The sequence below is a fragment of the Theobroma umbraticum genome, unplaced genomic scaffold, assembly GCF_002168275.2.
Source record: "Theobroma umbraticum cultivar Fairchild unplaced genomic scaffold, ASM216827v3 scaffold_146.0, whole genome shotgun sequence".
Classification (NCBI taxonomy): Eukaryota; Viridiplantae; Streptophyta; class Magnoliopsida; order Malvales; family Malvaceae; genus Theobroma; species Theobroma umbraticum.
The window spans coordinates 3,953,925-3,973,550 of NW_018397265.1; the positions used below are offsets into that span (position 1 = coordinate 3,953,925).

The 19,626-nt window shown below is 30.4% G+C and overlaps 2 protein-coding genes across 4 annotated transcripts in view; one reads left to right on the plus strand and one right to left on the minus strand.

The window, feature by feature from the left end:
* LOC110422442 (potassium channel SKOR-like) overlaps positions 1-9,336 on the minus strand; it is a 19,507-nt gene extending 10,171 nt beyond the window's left edge. The window contains exons 1-8 of one of the 3 annotated variants that reach the window (XM_021436350.2): positions 9,027-9,336; positions 8,732-8,954; positions 6,530-6,754; positions 6,366-6,429; positions 5,742-6,081; positions 4,755-5,050; positions 3,541-3,621; positions 644-742 (exon numbers count right to left, since the gene is read on the minus strand). In XM_021436350.2, the coding sequence (XP_021292025.1) occupies positions 644-742; positions 3,541-3,621; positions 4,755-5,050; positions 5,742-6,081; positions 6,366-6,429; positions 6,530-6,754; positions 8,732-8,937 (1,311 nt within the window). In that variant the 5' untranslated portion in view covers positions 8,938-8,954; positions 9,027-9,336. Of the gene's footprint in view, positions 1-643; positions 743-3,540; positions 3,622-4,754; positions 5,051-5,741; positions 6,082-6,365; positions 6,430-6,529; positions 6,755-8,731 lie in introns of all 3 variants that reach the window. The other 2 variants (XM_021436351.2, XM_021436349.2) reach the window with 2 other exon arrangements.
* A 7,326-nt stretch (positions 9,337-16,662) lies between these two features.
* On the plus strand, positions 16,663-18,033 carry MKK9 (MAP kinase kinase 9). Its single transcript, XM_021436566.2, has one exon. The coding sequence runs from the start codon at positions 16,846-16,848 to the stop codon at positions 17,806-17,808; it is 963 nt and encodes a 320-aa protein (XP_021292241.1). The 5' UTR covers positions 16,663-16,845; the 3' UTR covers positions 17,809-18,033.
* The last annotated feature ends 1,593 nt before the right edge of the window (positions 18,034-19,626 follow it).

The window sequence follows — 19,626 nt, forward strand, 5'->3', positions numbered from 1 at the left end:
ACTATAAAATATAAATATTCATCAATTGCATAAAATATCCAAAACCTATACTTATAAATATGTATTCATTAAATGATGATCATTGAAATATTTTTTATTATAATTATTAATAAGATTTAAACCTATTATAAATGTGCATTCATCAAATAATGATCATTGAAATATTTTTTATTATAATTATTAGTAAGATTAATTCCATTTATAAAAAATTAAATTTAATTGTATTGAATAGTTTCATTAAAAAAATATTTTTTTAATTTTAATAGTGTTGTACAATTTAAATATTAATATTTTAAATTAATTTTTTTAAAGTTAAATATTAATATTTTATTTTTTTAATATTTTAAGTTAAATATTAATATTCACCAAACTTGTACTTATAAACTTAGTATAAAAGTTTTTTTGTTGTTCCTTGTAAAATGTTTTTCACCCTTCAAGGGCATAAGACATTTTCCGTGGTTAGCCTTGTTGACTCATAAAATATTTTACATCTAGAATTAATTTTCCATCTTCCAAACAAACAAAAGTCTTGAAAATGTTTTCCAGAAAATATTTTACTGCAAAGCAAACGGACCCTAAGATACACATCCTTTTCTAAACATAACTGAAGACAGCAACATAGAGTTGGTCCAAGAAATCTTACCAGTTTTCCATGACAAACAATATAGAGTTGGTCGACCACATTTCCCTGTTCAATAATCACTTCCCCTGGAAGGAAAAACTCCTCATGGACTTTGTTTGCCTGACAAATCACAACGAATGGAAGGTTCTTTACAAAATCTGCTATGAAGCCAAAATCTTGGTGTGATTTTAGAGTTTGAAACATAATGGAGTTCTAATATTACAAGAGAAACAAAGAAATAGAATAGTATATTAAACATAACAAAATGTTCAGGGCACATAGTTGAAGTCACTCATCTCATACAACATAGGGAACAAGAAGCTTCATTCTGCATTGAACTGATATTCAACTTAAACTACAAGGTATATTGAGACAAGTCAAGAATACTTAGCGTAGGGCAATTTAAAGAAAGGGTTAATCACACATTTGTATCCAAACTATAGTGAAATTATTTATTACATATCTATAGTTTAAAAATTCACAATTTGGCACTCAAACTTTACTTCCATTAAGCATTATGCACCTTTGACTAACAGGATTAGTCAAATGGGTAATGTGGAAAAAAAGGATTCTCCAGTTATGTTTTGATAAGAATTCTAGTGGAAAAAATATTTAAATAAGATATATGTTCTTTTCCAAACACCGTTATTCAAATGTGCAAACTGCTCAAGGGAAGTAAAGTTCTAGTACCTAATTGGGAATTTTAACACTTCAGCTATCAAATCGACAATTACAATATAGTTCGAGTACCAAACATGTAATTAACCCTTATACAAACTCTAAAGCATCATTCAAACCAATGTTCTATGAATATTATAATGACAAATTTAAGGGTAGGTCCATCAAGATGTTATAACTCGACAATCATGTTCTTCATGCTACACTGACTGAATGTTACCCCAATTGTCCATCTAGAGTTGTAATTAGATTTAAGTTCAACTCTGCATCACAAGTCTCACTAATGTTAAAGAAATTATGGATAATTTACTATGCAGATGAAGAAAACCATTTCCTTAGCAGTACAATTGTCATGCTACTACACTTTCCCCTGCTTTTAAATTTCCAAACTCCTTTAATAGCTACCTCATTGTGGTCAATACTACAATTTAAATGTCACCTTTAACTCCTAGAAAACCAACCCTTTGTCACCATTGCAACATATTCAGTGTTTTCGCTTCCTTTGTTTTTTTCTATCACTGAGTATTCTCAAAGCACTCAAAAGTAGTTTCATGTCACATTCCATCGTACCACCCTGTGCTCTTCACACTGAATCTGGTCAATGCCAAAGGTCTTGGGAGATTTGGCAAGAGCACAGGCTCAACTCATGAGATTCAGAAAGCAACCAGAACTTGGCTGAGTGGTTGTTACCTCTCCTCAGGAGAAATAAGGTCTAAGGTTCAAATTCCTCTTCCCCCATGCACTTCCATCCAAAAAAAAGGAAAAAGAAAACACATGATGTTTATGTAGCAGTGCTAAAAGGTAAGACCTTTATTCTAATCTCCTAACCGAAACCATAATCAGGTAAAGACCCTTTGCTCCGAAATTTTCTTCAACCTTTATTGTTGATAGCCTTGTTTCTCTTGACAACAAGCTTAGTTTACCCATGTAATCAGTTTCCATTTCTTACCACACATCACTCAAGATATAGCTACTGACAAGCTGTTTTGAATGACCTCTAAGTACTCTAAAAAAATGCACCTCTACATGCATTCATTTAACTTTCTGAGAAAATAATTGCATGGTCTTTAACAACTCAGCTTTGCTGCTTGCTTCTAAGCATCCTTGTCCTCTCCATGACATTCTTTTACCTTAAAGAGTTACTCCATGTATGTCTCCATGATATTTTGTTCAAGAAGAAATCTTCCTTATCAGTCTCACCAAGGGCCTAAATTTGGCAATCTGAATACCAAACTTAAACAACAAAGCTCCCAACCCCTCACTGCACCATTAATCATATTTTTGAGCCTAGAAGTAAATTTTCTGACACCATGGTTCAGTGCAATAACTAACCTTGGTTAACCATTGCATCTAATTGTTGTTCTATATATCTGCTGTGTTGAATTAGAAACTAAGAAAGAGAAGAAAATCATAAGGAAAACAAAAAGGAGGAAAAAAAAAACAAGAAATTGCCATTCAAAAAAAGAAAAGGAAAGGAAAATGAAGATACAAAACAACTGAATTTTTCTCTTTTTATTGTCTCAACATCCAATATAAATTTAGAAGATAAAGAATATAATTTATTGAGAATATAGAAAAAAAATTCCTCTTTTTAATCTTTCACCTTTCTTTACTTTCTGAAGTTTTACTGCAGTTGTGCCAAGGTCCATACATGGTGCCACTATTGTAAAAACTGCCTCATGTATCTACAATAACCATTGCTATCTAGATAGTAGTACTTGCTCATCAACTTGTAAGCTAACAGAGTATGCAAAGATGAATCAACAATCCATTCACTGCAACCATTTCATTTCAATGACAGCCCTTAATTTTTGTTCAAAATGCTTCACCTTTTCTCCTTAATCTATTGCCATATGACACAACAAAACATTGAGCATGAGATAAACAGAGAGCTAGTATGTTGGAGTAAGAGTTGTAGTAACCAAAGCCTATAAATATGCTTAAAATTGATGAATTACAAAGTATAATTGACCACACAACTGACATAGCTGAAATCATTCTTTGAAGAATGCATTTTTCAAAACATTAATCTGAAAGAAAGGTAGTTCTCTGAAATAGAAGGGGCCCCTAGGCAATTGGGAGAACTAAGCGTAGTTGAGTTGACCTAATCCATGACTGATCAAAGACATTGATAAATTCCATGACAATAAAGTAACCTATTGAGGATAAAATGTAAAATGAAAACCATTTGTGCTTACACTAATGAAAAGAGATTTTAGATATGCAATAAAATGGCTTACAATCAGCTTAATGAATCCCGTTGAGCATCCCTTGAAAAGAGAAACTTCTTTGATGAATGGCTCATATAATTTCTGAGAGATCTGTTAAAGGAAATAACCGGTAATATAGTATGAGCATAAATCCAGCACCACTAGGCATCAGCAAAGTAGGAATTTGGAAAATAAAACCAACCAGAACCATGAGTTTCCAAGAAAAATAATGACATAATAGTTAATAGATGCAAAATGAACAAATCCAGCATCTAAAACTGCTGCACAGATTAATTTCATTATCAGTTTTTTATATATTCAGTTCAACTATTCTCTAGCAGCAATAGTTACAGTATTCATCCCTAAACCTCTTCTAAGCTTTGGAAGTATTCATCCCTTCCTGACTTATTCATCCCTTAACATTTTGGCAAATTTAACATCACAATGACAATCAATACAATAAATACAAGTCAAAGAATTTCATTGGGCCATAAAAATACTACAGAGGGCCAAATGAGGACAACAGACTCAAGCCAGGGGGGAATAGGAATCCAGGCAACATGAGCTGGATTCCATTCAAAGATGATAAACCTGCCCCATTTACTGTAATCATGACTCCTGAGAAGAGAAGAAAAAAAGCTTCAACTAGCTGGTTCCACGTAGATGTTACAGTTAAACTGTTGAACCTAGCATCAAACAGTGTAAGTTTGAAATAATTATGTAAAAGAATTTAAATCAGTCTGTCTTTTTTGAACAAAGCCTAATATTGTGAGTAATTTGGTGGTTTTCCATTTACTCATCTGATTGTTTTGAAGGACCAAACAGCACCACAAAAGTTGCAATTACCAATCACAATTGTGGTTTCTTTAACAGAAAACAAGTTTCTCGTAAAAAACACTAAAGCTAATACTTCACATGTTAATAAATTATGATCACAGAATCGTTGTCCTTGCAACATTCTCATATATTCTTACAATTCAAATTAACTAGGTTCTCTCCATGAAAGTCAAGTTTATAGATATGGAGATGGCTCTAGAAGATGCATAGGCAAATCTACATGTGCATGTACAACATCAAGCAGTTTCTGAAGCCATGCTAGTTTCTAAAGAACAGATTTTCTAGGAAAAATGTTACGAATAAGCATAAAAAGAAAGATACTACTAGATGCAGAAATTTCATTTTAGCAATAGATGGTCGAATCTGAGCTGTCTGTTAACCCGGGAAGATTACGGATTAAAAATTACCTTGGTGCGAATAGAAGCTGGAATATCTTGAAGAACAGTTGCCTCGGTATAACTGCGATCATACTGTAACTTCAGGTGGCCTTTAATCTCCTTACTTATTTGCTTTTCAAGATTATTTCTATTCATGTATTTGATAAGGTCAGTCATTTTATCCCGAAACCTTTCAGTCTTTGATCCTTTTACTATCAATGCTGCCATGTTACCAAGCAGATAAGCACCAAGAATCATGTCCAAAGAAACATAAATCATGACAAATATCATTTCTCTGACATTGACAGCATGTATGTCTCCATAACCTGCAGAAGAGAGGACATGATCAGCACCAAGAATACAGCATCCAAAGTAATAAGGAACCACTATCATTTACCATCATGTCAGAAACAAATACACAGTGCTTGTTACTAACAAGACCATTTATGTAGAGTATCACTGAGACATGAGATACTTAAAAGTGTGCCAAAAACAAGATCTCGTGACTAGTTAACATTTTGACACATATGTATGTAAAAAACCAACATCAATAATTTTTCAAGTACATTGAATTCTCTTCAAAAGAGAGCGAAACAGAATCCATATATCTCATATAACCAAAGGGCATAAACACAACTATCTTGTACAGACATTATCAAAACCTATTAAGTGGCTATAAGATCATCAATATCCTGAGGTAAAAAATCATTACATGCAATATGTTTCCACCAACTATAGATACTTTGCAATTTCACTTGCCCATTGTTTGAAGAATGCAATGTACTAGGAATGGTGAGTTTTTAACCACAGAATGCACAAGTAGTCTGGTGATAATAAATAATGTTGAGAAAACAATAAATAATAAGTTACAGTCATTTAAAATATAGGGAAAGAATACTGAATTGAATCATCTGCAAGATAAACAAAATCAGGAATCAAAAGATTTATCACAAGCAATCACAGTTTCTCCAGTCACCGAAACTCCTAATGGAAATCAAACAAAGTGAAAGGACCTACCAACAGTTACCATAGTAACAACGGCAAAATAAAGAGATATTATATAACGCTTCCAAATATCAATCTCTCTGAAATTTGAAAAATGGTATTCACCCATCTGTAAACTTCCTATCCATGTGTAGCCTTCCTTGGAGGGAGGCACTGTTGTAGCCAGATAGTAAAAGATGCAACCAGCTGCATGGGTGCAATAATATTCAACAACAAGAAGCTTCACAATCCTCGTGAAAAGGTAATTTATCCGTATGTCTTTCTCCAACTTCTCAAAAAACTCTGTCACTCTCAGAGCCCGACTTAGCCTAATCCATAGCATGTATCTAATAGGCTCTCGTCTCCCACAGACCTGGTCAGAGTAAACTGACTTGAGATAACTGATCATTTTTTACATAAATATACATAGGCTCTTACCAATGACCATAAAAAATTTCACTGATCATCTTTGAGATAGATATACATATACATGCGAAGGCTAAGTAGTTGCAGTATGACCAATTCCTCATATCTAATCAATCAAAACTTTGCTTTTAACATTTAACTTAGGTTCTTTTAGCAACTTTTATAAATGAAAAAAATTTTTAAAAAAAGGCAAGAAAAAAGGAGAAAGAAGAAGGAAGAAGAAATGGGTACCTTATAAATAGCATCCCAGGGCAAACATCCAAGAAAATCAACAATAAAACGAGATTTTAAGTACCTGCAGTTTAAAAAATGAATGGTTTTAGTTGGTAGCAAAGAGGAATAAATGCTAAGCGACAGACGGAAAGAAGGAATATCGAAGAGAGAGAGAGAGCGACCTAAGGGCGATGAGCCTGCGATCGTAGACCAAGCGATAGGAGTGAGTGTCTCGATAGGCGAGAAAGAAGCGGACGACGATATCGAAGAGAAAGGCGATCTGGCCGGCGATGTCCAAGAGGAAAAGGTTCTCTGGAAGACCTCTGAAGAAGCCGAATTCCAAAGGAGTGAAGAAGGAGGAGTAGATTGCCCATACCAGTATGAAATGCGTCCACAGCACGTACCACCTGTGTTTCCATTTCACCCTCCTTCAGTCAATCACTCTTTCTTTTCTCGACATCATTTCAATTCATCCACCGAACCACACAATACAAAGTCACAAACTCCTCATTTTAGCTCTTTCGCCTTTTGCATGAGTTAGACTTGGAAATGGGCATTCATACTCGGTACTCATTACTCGACAGCGGAAGCGTTTTTTTTGTGTTTCTCTTTTGATAGAACGAAGGAAACAGGTGACACAATTATCTTTCTAAAAATTTCAACTCAAAATTCAAGCATATTTCTATCCTTCAAGATCATACAAGATTGGAATTTGAAACCAATCAAATTCAAAAGAATTTGAATTTAAAATCCTTTCCCTTTAAAATCGTAATAAATTGAACTTCCAATTAAAATTATAAAATTTAATTATTAATTTCATTTTAATCTATGCACAAACCTAAAATGATTCGAATTTAAAGCAATTCCATTCTTTTCCAGAAAAAATAATAATAATTCCATTCAAACTCATCTATTTATGGCATCCGAAGAAGAGTTATTGAAGCTCTAATTTCAAAACCAAAATAACACTAATAAATAATACGTTTTTATTTCATTTTAACTCTAAATAAAATATATTATAAATTATTAAAATATTAATTTAAATATATCTGAATAGTAGGAAATAGGCAAGTTGGGTTCGAGCAAGACTTCGGCTTTTCAAAATAGAGGCTGGGCTTGAACTTGACCCATGGACACCTCTAAAGTGTCCAGAGATTGAGCTATTCGTCTAAATTAGTGGGCCAAACTCGATTTGAGCCGTGATTGGGCATTGATTATTGAGTCTAAACTTGGCTCAATTATATTATTTCATTAATAAATATCATAATTTTATTTAATTTTAATTTTTTTTAAAACGTTCAAAATTACTAAAGTATTAATATAAAAAATAAATAAATCAAATCAGATCATATTTAAATTTTTTTAAAAAAAGCCCCATAAAAACTCGACTCAAACCAATCAATGGACGCTTGACACTTATGGTTCTAGAACTTCCACCTTGTCATTAAGATAAGTCTTCATGGCCAGAATTTATTTTTATTTTTGTTAATACATTTTTTAATACTATTTTTGTTTGATAAAACTTAAATTTATCCTTAAATTGTTAGAGTACAAAGCTATCACTTTTATATATATTTTTAAAGGTAAAGTCATCACTTATATTGGTGGAAAAGAAATTTATTTAAGTCTCAGAAAGTTGAGTTTGAATCATTTTTCTCCTAAATAAAAAAAAACAAATTAACTTAATTGATAATTAAGAATAAAATAGTTGAACTTATGATATTTTCTCCCAAAACTACATCTACTTTCCTTTTTTAATACCTTTTACCTTTTTTATATTTCAAATGTATTTTTTATAAACTATTATTTTTAGATATAAAAAATCATGAAACATCAATTTTATAAAAAAAAAAACCTTTAGAATTTTAATATAACATACATTAAAGTAACAATATTTTTTTTAATTTTAAGAAAGTTAAATTAAGACAAACAAAACGGAGATCGAGGTAGTAGTATACATAAAATAAAATATACTTTAAGCTTTAACCCCTTAAGGCTAAATAGTTGACTTGGCAATGAATGACCATATATTGTTCTGTAAGTTTTAAGTAAAGTAAATTTGCATTTTTAATCTCATATAATATAAATATTTTTTTTTGAGCTCATATAATATCAATATTTAATTAAATATAAAAAAATATTGAAATTAATCTAATTTTTTTTAAATAACAGAAGACTTGTTTTTTTATTTTTTTTATAGTTAGCATTCTTACTTTATTTTTTATTTTTTGGCGTTACATAAAATCAAATTTTTTTAAAATTTGTTAAAAAGATTTTAAAATTTGTAAAATTGTAGGCACCTTGTTTAGTTGCGTGTTGGATTCATTTCCATATATATGTAACGCAGTAACACTATCTTCCATTGAACGTAAGAAACAAATTACCAGTCATCAGGATGAATGATGAATCCATGAGGAGGAGAAGCCCCTCTGCTTCCACTAACAATATCTCTCGCAACTCCACTCCAGCTCGACAGCTGCTCATTTCTCATCAGCGACAAAACCCTCTTCCACAGTGGTTTTCTCGACTCCTCCGACTCTTCATCTTCCGACTCCTTCCCTCTATTTCCCCTTTCTCCTTCGCGCATCATCCTTCCTCGATCTTACTCTTTACAATCTCTACAGACTAATCAGCACCAAGCAATCTGGAGAAGAGAAAGGCGAAAGAAATTTTACGTACCTTGAGCTGCGAGGGAAAGCTAAAGTTCGGACACCAAGTGAAATTTAAGCCGTTGGCATTGGAGTCAGAATTTGTTCCCATTAACAACAGTAAGAAACGATCAAGGCATCTGAAATTGTTCTACGCCGCATTAACTGATTGAAAGGATAACATTAGAATTTAGAAAAAGTGGGTTTTTGGTGACAAAAAGAATCGCAGCGCGAGGCGAGAAGCTCCTACAGAATTTTTCTAGTACTGGGATGGATTATAGTGTGAATACGGCACTTTACCGTAACAGAAGCAAACTAATTAGAATTTCAGGAATGGGTAAAAATATTTATTAGCAGAATTATTAATAATGGGGGTGTCAACCTGTCGGGCCTAGGCAGGTTTGAATGGGCCTCTCATTTTAAAAGTTAAGTTTGAGCTCAATTTATTTCGACTTGCTCATTTATATATTTTTATTAAAATAATTTAATATTGTTTTGTATTTTATAAATATATTTTTTGTTTTTTATTAATAGAAACGATCAAAATCACAAAATTTGTAAAATATATTTTGTCATTTTTTGGTGAAAGTCCCATAAAATATCTAATAAAATTTTTTTGACAAAAAAGATTCAATGAAAATTCTTCTGTCGTGCTATAAAATTAGTTAATAACGTGTACATTTTATTACAATGATATGTACACTATGAGTTAAATCTTGGTATTTTAGAATTTAATTATTATTAGATCCTTTATTTTAAGATTTAATCTAATATTTCTTTCGAATTAGGAAACAACCCTTTCGATTTCACCTATTTAAAAAAATGGAAACAAAAGTTAAAAAATGTCATTAATGAAACAAAAGGATGCAAATTTATCTTTGTTAAGAGTTACGAACACAAGCTCAATCACAATAATCACTAACTTTGGTTATCAATTTTCCTTAAATGGATAAAGTAAAAAACAAATGTTACATCCTAATTTGAAAGAAATAATTAGTTAAATCCTTAGATGAAAAGTTTGGTAAATTTTGGATCCTAGACTTAAATTCTATAAAGCTATAGTTAATAACTTGTACTATTTTATTACAATGGTATGTATACTATATATTGTGTTGACAGATACATTTGTTTGTATATTAAAGATGTATACCTTCACTTAAATTGTATAGGGGTAGATAACAAGCTATACATCTTATTATGGTGATACGCTAATATGTAATTATAGAATCTGTTTCTTCATTTAAAATAGATAAAGTTAGTTAAATTTTTTTTTTTTGGAGAAGTATACATTTTTATTAACGAGTGTCAAAACTAAATTAAATTTTGATAGAATTGTAAATAAAATAAATAATTTCAGTAACTTAATATCTAAAATTAGGGATAACTAGGTACATTCCTTAATCCCGCAAACTCAAACGTGTCTTCTAAGAACAAACCTTATCATTCGAATTAGACATTCAGTTTTGCATTGAAAATCCTATCCAAGAGCAATCTTATGTTGTTCATCCGAATTAATTAATAACTTTGATATCCTATTATATAATAATACATATGTTGTGTTAAAATATATATTTATATGTGCATTATATTATCGTGGCATTTACAAGTTGTTGTGAGGATTAAATTGAAAAAGACAAAAATCCAAGGATTGAATTTTAACTCTTGATTGCATTTTTAGCTATTCTAAAAGCCAACATTTCCTTTTCTAATAAATATCTTATCCCATGTTACTAAATTCCAATTATTTCGCTTCCATTGTCCTAATCTCTATTTCCCCACTAGCAATAATTGATGAGAGTTGTTCAATCAAAGTCTAACAAAAGCGAGGATCCACTTTTTCAATTACTTGGGACAAAACTGAGACAAGACAAGATATTTTTGGGTAAAATTTGTACATTTTTCATTTTAAAACATTGGAAAACAAAAGCATAATGAATATTTTGCTAGAGTTTAATATAAGAAAATTAAGAATATTTAAAAGATTTATTTAAACAAAGATTTGATCAATACATATCAAACAATAAATCTATGAATGAGGTGGGTTAGCCGTCAGGCTCACAAGTTCGACTTGCCATGGGTCAGGCCTTAGATAAGAATTTTAACGCCCAAATTCGATTCGTTCAACCAAATAACATACAATATTAATAAGTATTATTTAAAATAAATGCAAAAATATTAAAATATAAATATTTTCAATATTTTAATAATATAATTAACTTTTCTCTTCTTTAAATTGTAATATATTTTTTCATTTATTACGAGGCATTTTTTTGTACAAATTTAATCAAACATTCTTGTATATATATTTTATTTTCTAATCAATACAACAAGAACAATTCAACCCAATTATATTTTCTTAACAAGGTTGTACACACAAATTTTGTGTCGAAATTTAAACTTAAAAATTTATAAATAAATTACAAAGATTTGGTGTGAGTCTATAACCTTTGGAATTCTCCAAATTAATCTCTCCGTGCTTCACTTCAAGAGTGTGGATTTGGAATTGACCTTGAACATGTTTTGGGTTTGGACTTGGACTTGATCTTGAACATGTTCTGGGCTTGAGAACTTCGACAGAGCTTCGAGTCTTCAAAAATCTTCTTCTTCTAGATTTCTGAATTCCTTAACGGCTTGGATGAGCATTGTATTTATAATGTCAGATGAAAAACTGTTATGAAGATTTAATCTCTTTGAATATCTTTTTATTATTTTAATTTAATTAATAATAAATTATAATGACTTATTAATGGTCATTTAGTTGGCCAAACTCAAAGCCTTTGCATTTTGATTGGTCGAATTTAAATTTTATGTTTAGATTATTTTAATTTATTTTAAGTTAAATTAAATGACCAAAATTTAATTTTATCTACAAATTATCATAATTTTTAAAGATAAATTAAATAACTAATTGTTAAATTTTAATTAGTTAAAAATTAAATATTATCTCTAAATTTTCTTGATTTATTTAGAGATTAATTGGACGATCAAAAATTAAATTTTAATTGGTCTAATTTAAATATTATCTTTATTTGATCTCAAGATAAATATCTTTATTTATAAGTGAATTAAGAGAGCTTATTTATAGGCAAATAACCCTCTTATCTTGGTAAAGTTTGCAAGAAGAAGATAACACTTAGGAATTAGATGGATTAAATTCTAATTCAATCTAATTCACATCAAATCTAGATATAAATAGCATAAATAAATATTCACAAAAATATTCATAACACTCCTCCTGTATTAAAAATATGCCTTGTTAAAATCTTACAAGGAAAAAACCTCATGGAGAAAAAATTTGAGTAAAAAGAAAAAACGTACATAATTCCTTTTAAAAATACATTTTTGAAATACTACCTCATTAAAAACTTTATTAAGAAAAATCTAGTGGGAAAAACCTTAATGAAAGAAAAAGTACAATGTGTATTTTACTCTTCCTGATGACTACATTATTTAAGATCTTTAAGCTAGCACATTCTAATATTTTGTACTAACTTTTGAATGTTGCAGTAGGAAGGGCTTTAGTAAACAAATCTGTTAGATTGTCACTTGAACGAATTTGTTAAACATTATTATCACCATTTTCTTAGAGATCATGAGTGGAAAAAAGTTTTGATGAAATATGTTTTATTCGATCGCTTTTGATGTATCTTTTCTTTAACTGTGCTATGTAAGTAGTATTATCCTCATATAATGTTGTTGAAATTTCTTTTTTGGTTGACAAGCCACACATTTCTCAAATATGTTGAGTTATAGATCTTAACCAAATACATTCACAACTTGCCTCATGAATTGTTAAAACTTCTGCATAGTTAGAAGAAGTAATAACTATAGTTTATTTTATAGAACACCATGAAATAGTCATACCTCCATATGTGAGTGAGTAACTTATTTGGGATGAGCTTTGTATGGATTTAATAAATATCCTGTATTTGCATAATCAATTAAATCTGATTTTAATGTATTTGAATAATATAAGTCTATATCTATTGTTCCTTAGAGATATCAAAGTATATGTTTAATTCCATTCTAATGTCTTCAAATTCGAAAAAAACTATCTCTTGCTAATAAATTCACAGCAAATGATATATTAGATCGTGTATTACTAGAAAGATATATTAATACTCCAATTGCACTAAGATATGGTGCTTCAATACCAATAAGTTCTTCATTATCCTTATGAAGTAAAAAAAGGTCTTTTTTCACGTCTAAAAAGGTTACAGACACTCAAAAATCATACAAATCTTAGTATATCTACCAATCATTCACAACATTTCATACAAATCATTAATAAGTTAACATCTAATGGAAATGGTTAACACTTCATATACAAATCATTCACTCAACCGATAGGTTTAACTATAAAAAAATGTGCTTCATTGAATTTTTTATTTAACTGAGAGGTAGCCTAAGGTCTGCGGGGTGTGGAAACTTTGATGCCTTAATCATGTCACTTATGGGAACAATACTGAAAATATCTCTAATGAACTAGATCAAAACGGTGATTGGCGATTGTCTTAAAGGCTTCACATGTGAGTTAATACATTTTGTAATATTTGATGTTATGAGTTGATATCGTCTTATCAATGATCGTGCACGTACTCATCTCTGAGGAGATCTAGATCGAAGAGGAAATTAAGTAGAACGGGTGAAATTAAAAAAAAAATAAATCTAAGATTTAGATCAAAATGGTAATATTTGAAAAACATGCCAAGTTAGTTGTCATGTCATCAACTCATGTGATTTTTTATCATATGTGATATATATTTTTTCCACTTATTAACTTAGTCTTTAATTATAAAAAATCGAAAACATTTAACCTTTAATTAAAAAAGTACTCAAATATTTAGTCTCAATTTGAGCATTGAATCTAAAATATATATATATATATAAATAAAATTATTTTTTGAAAAAGAAGAAGAAAAAACTAAATCATTTATATTAGATAAGAAAGAATAATTGGCATAAATATTTTTGAGCTGGTAGTAAGGAGTTAAAATCGTGAGGCTCCTTCTTGTCTGGTTCCCGAAAGAATAAACTACTCAAAATTAGGGTCATTTGTCATTTCCATTACTTTAAAAGATTACGCATTTGATTACGTAGCCGCCTTTGTCCTTTATACTGTCATCATGAGCAGGGCACCTCACAACTTGCGTCCCACGCTCCAAGACAACGACGGTCACCTGTTTCTTCGCACTTTCCGGTGGTTATTATATCTTGATTGGTATATTACTGACAACGTTCTTCAATTATTTTAATAATTTTTTATTTTTCATTATATATAATAAATTTATATATTTTATTTTAAATTAACATAACTTTTTATAATTAAAAATTAACTAATTACTACTAATTAAAACATTTTGCATCTTTTTTCATCACGTAACACTAATATTATATGTTAGATTTTATTATTTATTTTGATACTATATTAATTATATAATAATTTATTTAATTTAAAATAAAAATATAATAATTTAATTTAATATAATAAAAAATAAAATTTTTTAAATAATTAAAAAACCCTTTAAAATATCATGTCATCTTAATTTTGGTCAAATAATAAAAAAGAAAAGACATTATAATCCGTAAGTTTTAATCCCAAAATGGAAAACTGTATTTTGTATATTTTGATTTGTAGAGGGAAGGATCCCTGGAAACCCCAATTATAAGTGATTCTCCTTCATAAACTTTTCAATATATATGAAAATGACTATATGTCTTCTTTTGTTATGCTCTTATGTTTCGTTCCTACCAAATTAATAAGTAAGGAAAAAAAAAACATACTTTTTTGTTTGGTTCGTTCAAAGCAAACTCTAAATATGAAATATGAGGTCGCCATTAATCATTGATGGGCATGTTCCAATTCAGCAATCATATTAACTAATATAAATGCAAATGAGGAAGGTTTTTGTGTGCTAATCAGCAAGTAGGGGCAGCTTGAACCAGCTCCATTTACTGGCAGTGGCACTGGATAACCAATATTTATGGGAGAGGTCCATTTCCATTAATTATTGAGGCGGATGTGTTCCCCGCCTTGTTCTCTCCGCCCCTTTCCCTTACATCAAATTGGGCAACTTGAACCACACTCGCAACGACAGAAACCAACCCTAATTAATTTAGTACGTCTCCCCAAGCCCACAACTTGCATGCCTACCTACATGTTGCTCTCTTCCTAATTAATTTGATCTCATCATCTTCACCCATTTCTAGTTTCTTAGAAGATATGTTAGCACTTAAAATTTGAAATTTCACACTCAAAATTTTGATTTAAAAAAAAAGGAGTTATATCTTATGGTATATAACTCAAAAATCTTCATAATAAAAAAATACAATAATTTTCAAAAATCTACAATGATTAGAATTTAAGATTTCTTTTTAGACGTCTCTCTCAATCATAATAAACAAAAACAATACTTGAAATTTTTTTTAATTGTTTAAAAATATTTAAATAAATTTTTATTTTTTTATTATATTTAATCAAATTATTATATTTTTATTTTAGATGAAATAGAATTAACGTTATTAGTTAAAACATTATTTTTTATTTTAAACTCACATAGAGTTGATGTGAATGGTAAAAAATATCAATGATTTTATCATCATGACATGTTAAGTGTCACATTATCATATACTATAACATGTTATTATTTTATTGATATAGAATGATAAATTATATTTTAGTTAATAATAATTAGTTAATCATTATTTATAAAAATTTATTTTTAAAAAAAATATATAAAAAGTCCACTGAATGTAATGAAAAATTAATATTTATTTAAAATTTTTTAAATATTATACTATAAAAAAACTTAATTTATGAGACCAGATCCGTTCGTGCATTAAAATAATCAGTTGCAAGACTTTGACCCATGTTTTTTTTCTTTTAATTTATTCCATATCCAACGTTTATAAATATATTGATTGGAAGCAACTCAAGGACGACTCAAGACATGAGAAAAATCAAAATTTAAAGAAAGAATACGTTGGTGCTTTGGCACGTTTGTCTTGGCTTCAGCTCCGCTGTAAATAACCCACAGATTCCTTTGTTGTTGAACATCCCACGGCTTTCTCATCTTTTATTATTCTTATTTTTTACCATTAAAATATTTCAATAATCTTAATTAAGGTTCTATTCGACTCAACTATTAGGCGAACTTTCGTAGAAAGTGTTATCCAAATTAAATTTTAAATTATCACCATTTTAGTAGTAAATTGTGCTCGCCAATTTAATTCAAGATGATTAAATTTTAATAATTAAATTGATTATTATTACACGTAATTGATATTTATATCTTAATTGCTCGAATATATATAAAAAGATGAAAATTAAAATTACAGTCCTAATACTAATATAATTAAAATTGAAAACCCAAAACTAAAATATATACAATTATCAAATGTGTAAATATAATATAATAAAAGAAGCTGCTGGAAATTTTTTTGTGGTATGTAAGAACCATGCTTGACTCTCAAGTCCATTGGCTTGACTTAATTAATTCACTTTCATAGTAGAAAATTTAGAATTTATTAACTTATAATATATATAATGTTGCGTAGGAGAAGAGAATTTTACCATTATTTTACTCATTTAAATCACGTGCAAATATAAGAGATAACATCCCTAACTAAAACACAAATAAAAATCGCCACCCAAATCCAACCACTGATACTCAACCAAGGAGAAACGTAGACCCCGCTGCTCGTCTCTATCCTTTCACCTTCCTTTCCCCCCCACCAGCCGTCACCCTTTACGTTCCACTTTCCACTCCAAGTTATATAAATCCTTGTTTTTCCTTCAATTATATCTTATCCCCCGAAGAAAAACCTTCCACTCAACTACCCTTCCTCACATGGCAGTAGTTCGTGAACGCCGACAGGTTAATCTCCGTCTTCCGCTTCCTGACGTCTCCGATCGCTGCTCTCGCTTTCCTCTCCCACTCCCTCCATCCGCTTCCACAACCGCAGCCACCGCTTCTGCTTCAGTTACTATTTCCCAAACGGAACTCGATAAGCTCCAAGTGCTCGGCCATGGTAACGGCGGCACTGTTTATAAAGTACAACATAAACGCACCTCCAAGATTTATGCGTTGAAAGTGGTTAACGGCGACAGCGATCTGACTGTTCATAGACAAGTTTCGAGAGAGATGGAGATTCTACGACGGACGGATTCCCCTCACATCGTTCGTTGCTACGGAACATACGTGAAGCCTTCTGGGGATGTTGCTATACTCATGGAGTACATGGACGCCGGCACTTTGGATACCCTCCTCCGTAGCCGCGGCACCTTCTCAGAGACTGAACTGGCTCATATAACCAGACAAATTCTCAAAGGCTTGACTTACTTACATGCCCATAAAATCATTCACCGAGACCTCAAGCCTTCGAATCTGTTGGTGAACAAGAACATGGAGGTGAAAATAGCTGATTTTGGAGTGAGCAAGATTATGTCTCGGAGGTTGGATCCATGCAACTCTTACGTCGGCACCTGCGCTTACATGAGTCCCGAAAGGTTCGACCCTGACGCCCATGGAGGTAATTACGATGGTTACCTGGGAGATATATGGAGCTTGGGGCTTACTTTAATGGAACTTTATGTGGGTCACTTTCCGTTCCTGTCGCCGGGTCAAAGACCCGACTGGGCAACCCTGATGTGTGCAATTTGCTTCGGGGATCCACCGACCTTGCCACAGGGTACTTCCGATGAGTTCAGGAGCTTCATTGAGTGTTGCTTGCAGAAGGAGTCTAGTAAGAGGTGGACGGCCTCTCAGCTTTTGGATCACCCGTTTCTGCGTAGTCATCCGACGTCCGATTAGTTGAAACGACCCGACCCGAACATTTAGATTCATCCGGATACCCGAACAGATTTTTTTTCCAACGCCGGGTATTGTTCATGGTGAATCTAGCGGAGGAGTTTTGTAGATACTTTCCGGATTCGGATTTTTGTTTCCTTTTTTTATTTCTCCTTTTGTACATTCCTATCCTCCTTTTCCTTCAGCAGCAAATTTGCCGTTGATAATGAGAAAATTGAATTTTTTAAATTAACTTCTCATTTTAATGGTTGAAACTCAAATCTGATAATTAATTAATACCATTAATTAATTTTAGTATGCTAAACTTTTCTCTTTTTAGGCATTCATTGCAAAGGATAAAAGGGCTCCATATAAAAATCATGTTACAGTATAGATTTAGCGATATTGACTTGTCTAACAGCTTAATTAAGCCTGTACTTATGGTTCGTTATCTCAATCGCTGAAGCAAAAAGTCAAATGTTTATCACTTGAAGATTGGTTCAAATTAGATTTGGGAATTTTGTATAAGACACGAACATGATACGAGTTCAAGTAATGTTGGATTGAGACTAATCATGTTTTGTGTATTAATAATATCGATATGATTAATCGTGTTAAATCAATTAATTATGTTATCGTTGTATCCGTATAACATGTAACTCATTTATTATTTATTTATTTAATTATGTTTACTTATTATGTAAACACATTTAATATATAATTAAAAAATATTTATTTATTTATATAAATATTAATATTTTTATGGTAATTAAAATTTATTGATGTTGAATTTTATTATATTTGATAAATATTATGGTATTTATATTTTTTTTGTTATAAATTTGAATTATATAATCATATTGTACTTATATATATTTTAATTTAATGGTTTTAATTATGTTAATCATATCAATAATGTAAATAAGTTATAAATCGTATAAATTTTAATTATATAAATTGTGTCATATAAAATTTAACCCTACACATTTGTTAAATGTGATAATCATGTCACGTTACACGTTTATTAAATGTATTTTGTGTACATATTTAAAATTTTAATATAATTAATTAATTATATTATATTTATATTTATTTATATAATTATTAATGCTTTATATTTACATCATATGATAAACATGATATAATTAAAACATAAATATACGAATTATCAAATCTGAAACTATAAGATTTATTGGTCGCAATAAGAGGTGACTTTCTGGTTGAGTAATATTGATGACTCATTATCATACTAACTAATGAAAAAGGTAATTCTTGCTTTTTTTTTAAAAAAAAGGGTAATTCTCAATGTCTCATGTCCAATTCTTTTGAAAAAACAAATTAAGATATTTTAATTTTATATGAAATCAGTTTTTTTCAATTTCATATTGAATAAGTAGGGTATCTAACACTTATAATAGTAAGTAATAATTATCTCGTGCCACCAAAAGTCGAAGCAACTTACAGGTTTATAAAGTTTTTTGAAAACGAATATTAAATATTAAGAAAAAAATGATAAATGCGAGAAAAAGAGCAAGCTCACTATTTACACGTGTCCCGCGTGTAGCAATTGGCAGGCGCTCGGCCCTTCAGCCCATCATACTGCAAGGCCGTTAGGCTGCAGCCACTTGACAAGTAAAAAGACAAAAGCGGCTGTTTCCAGGGAGATTCCTTTTCCAAGTTGCGACGAAAAGATAGACGTAAAGAAAGGGGCGTTGCATTTCCTGGCTCCTCACTTAACACGAGCATACAAATAAAAAGTTGAAAAAGGTTCACACAAAATTATTTATTTATATAAATATTTTTTTAATTAAAAAAATGAATTCGAATTTTATTTTTTTAAAT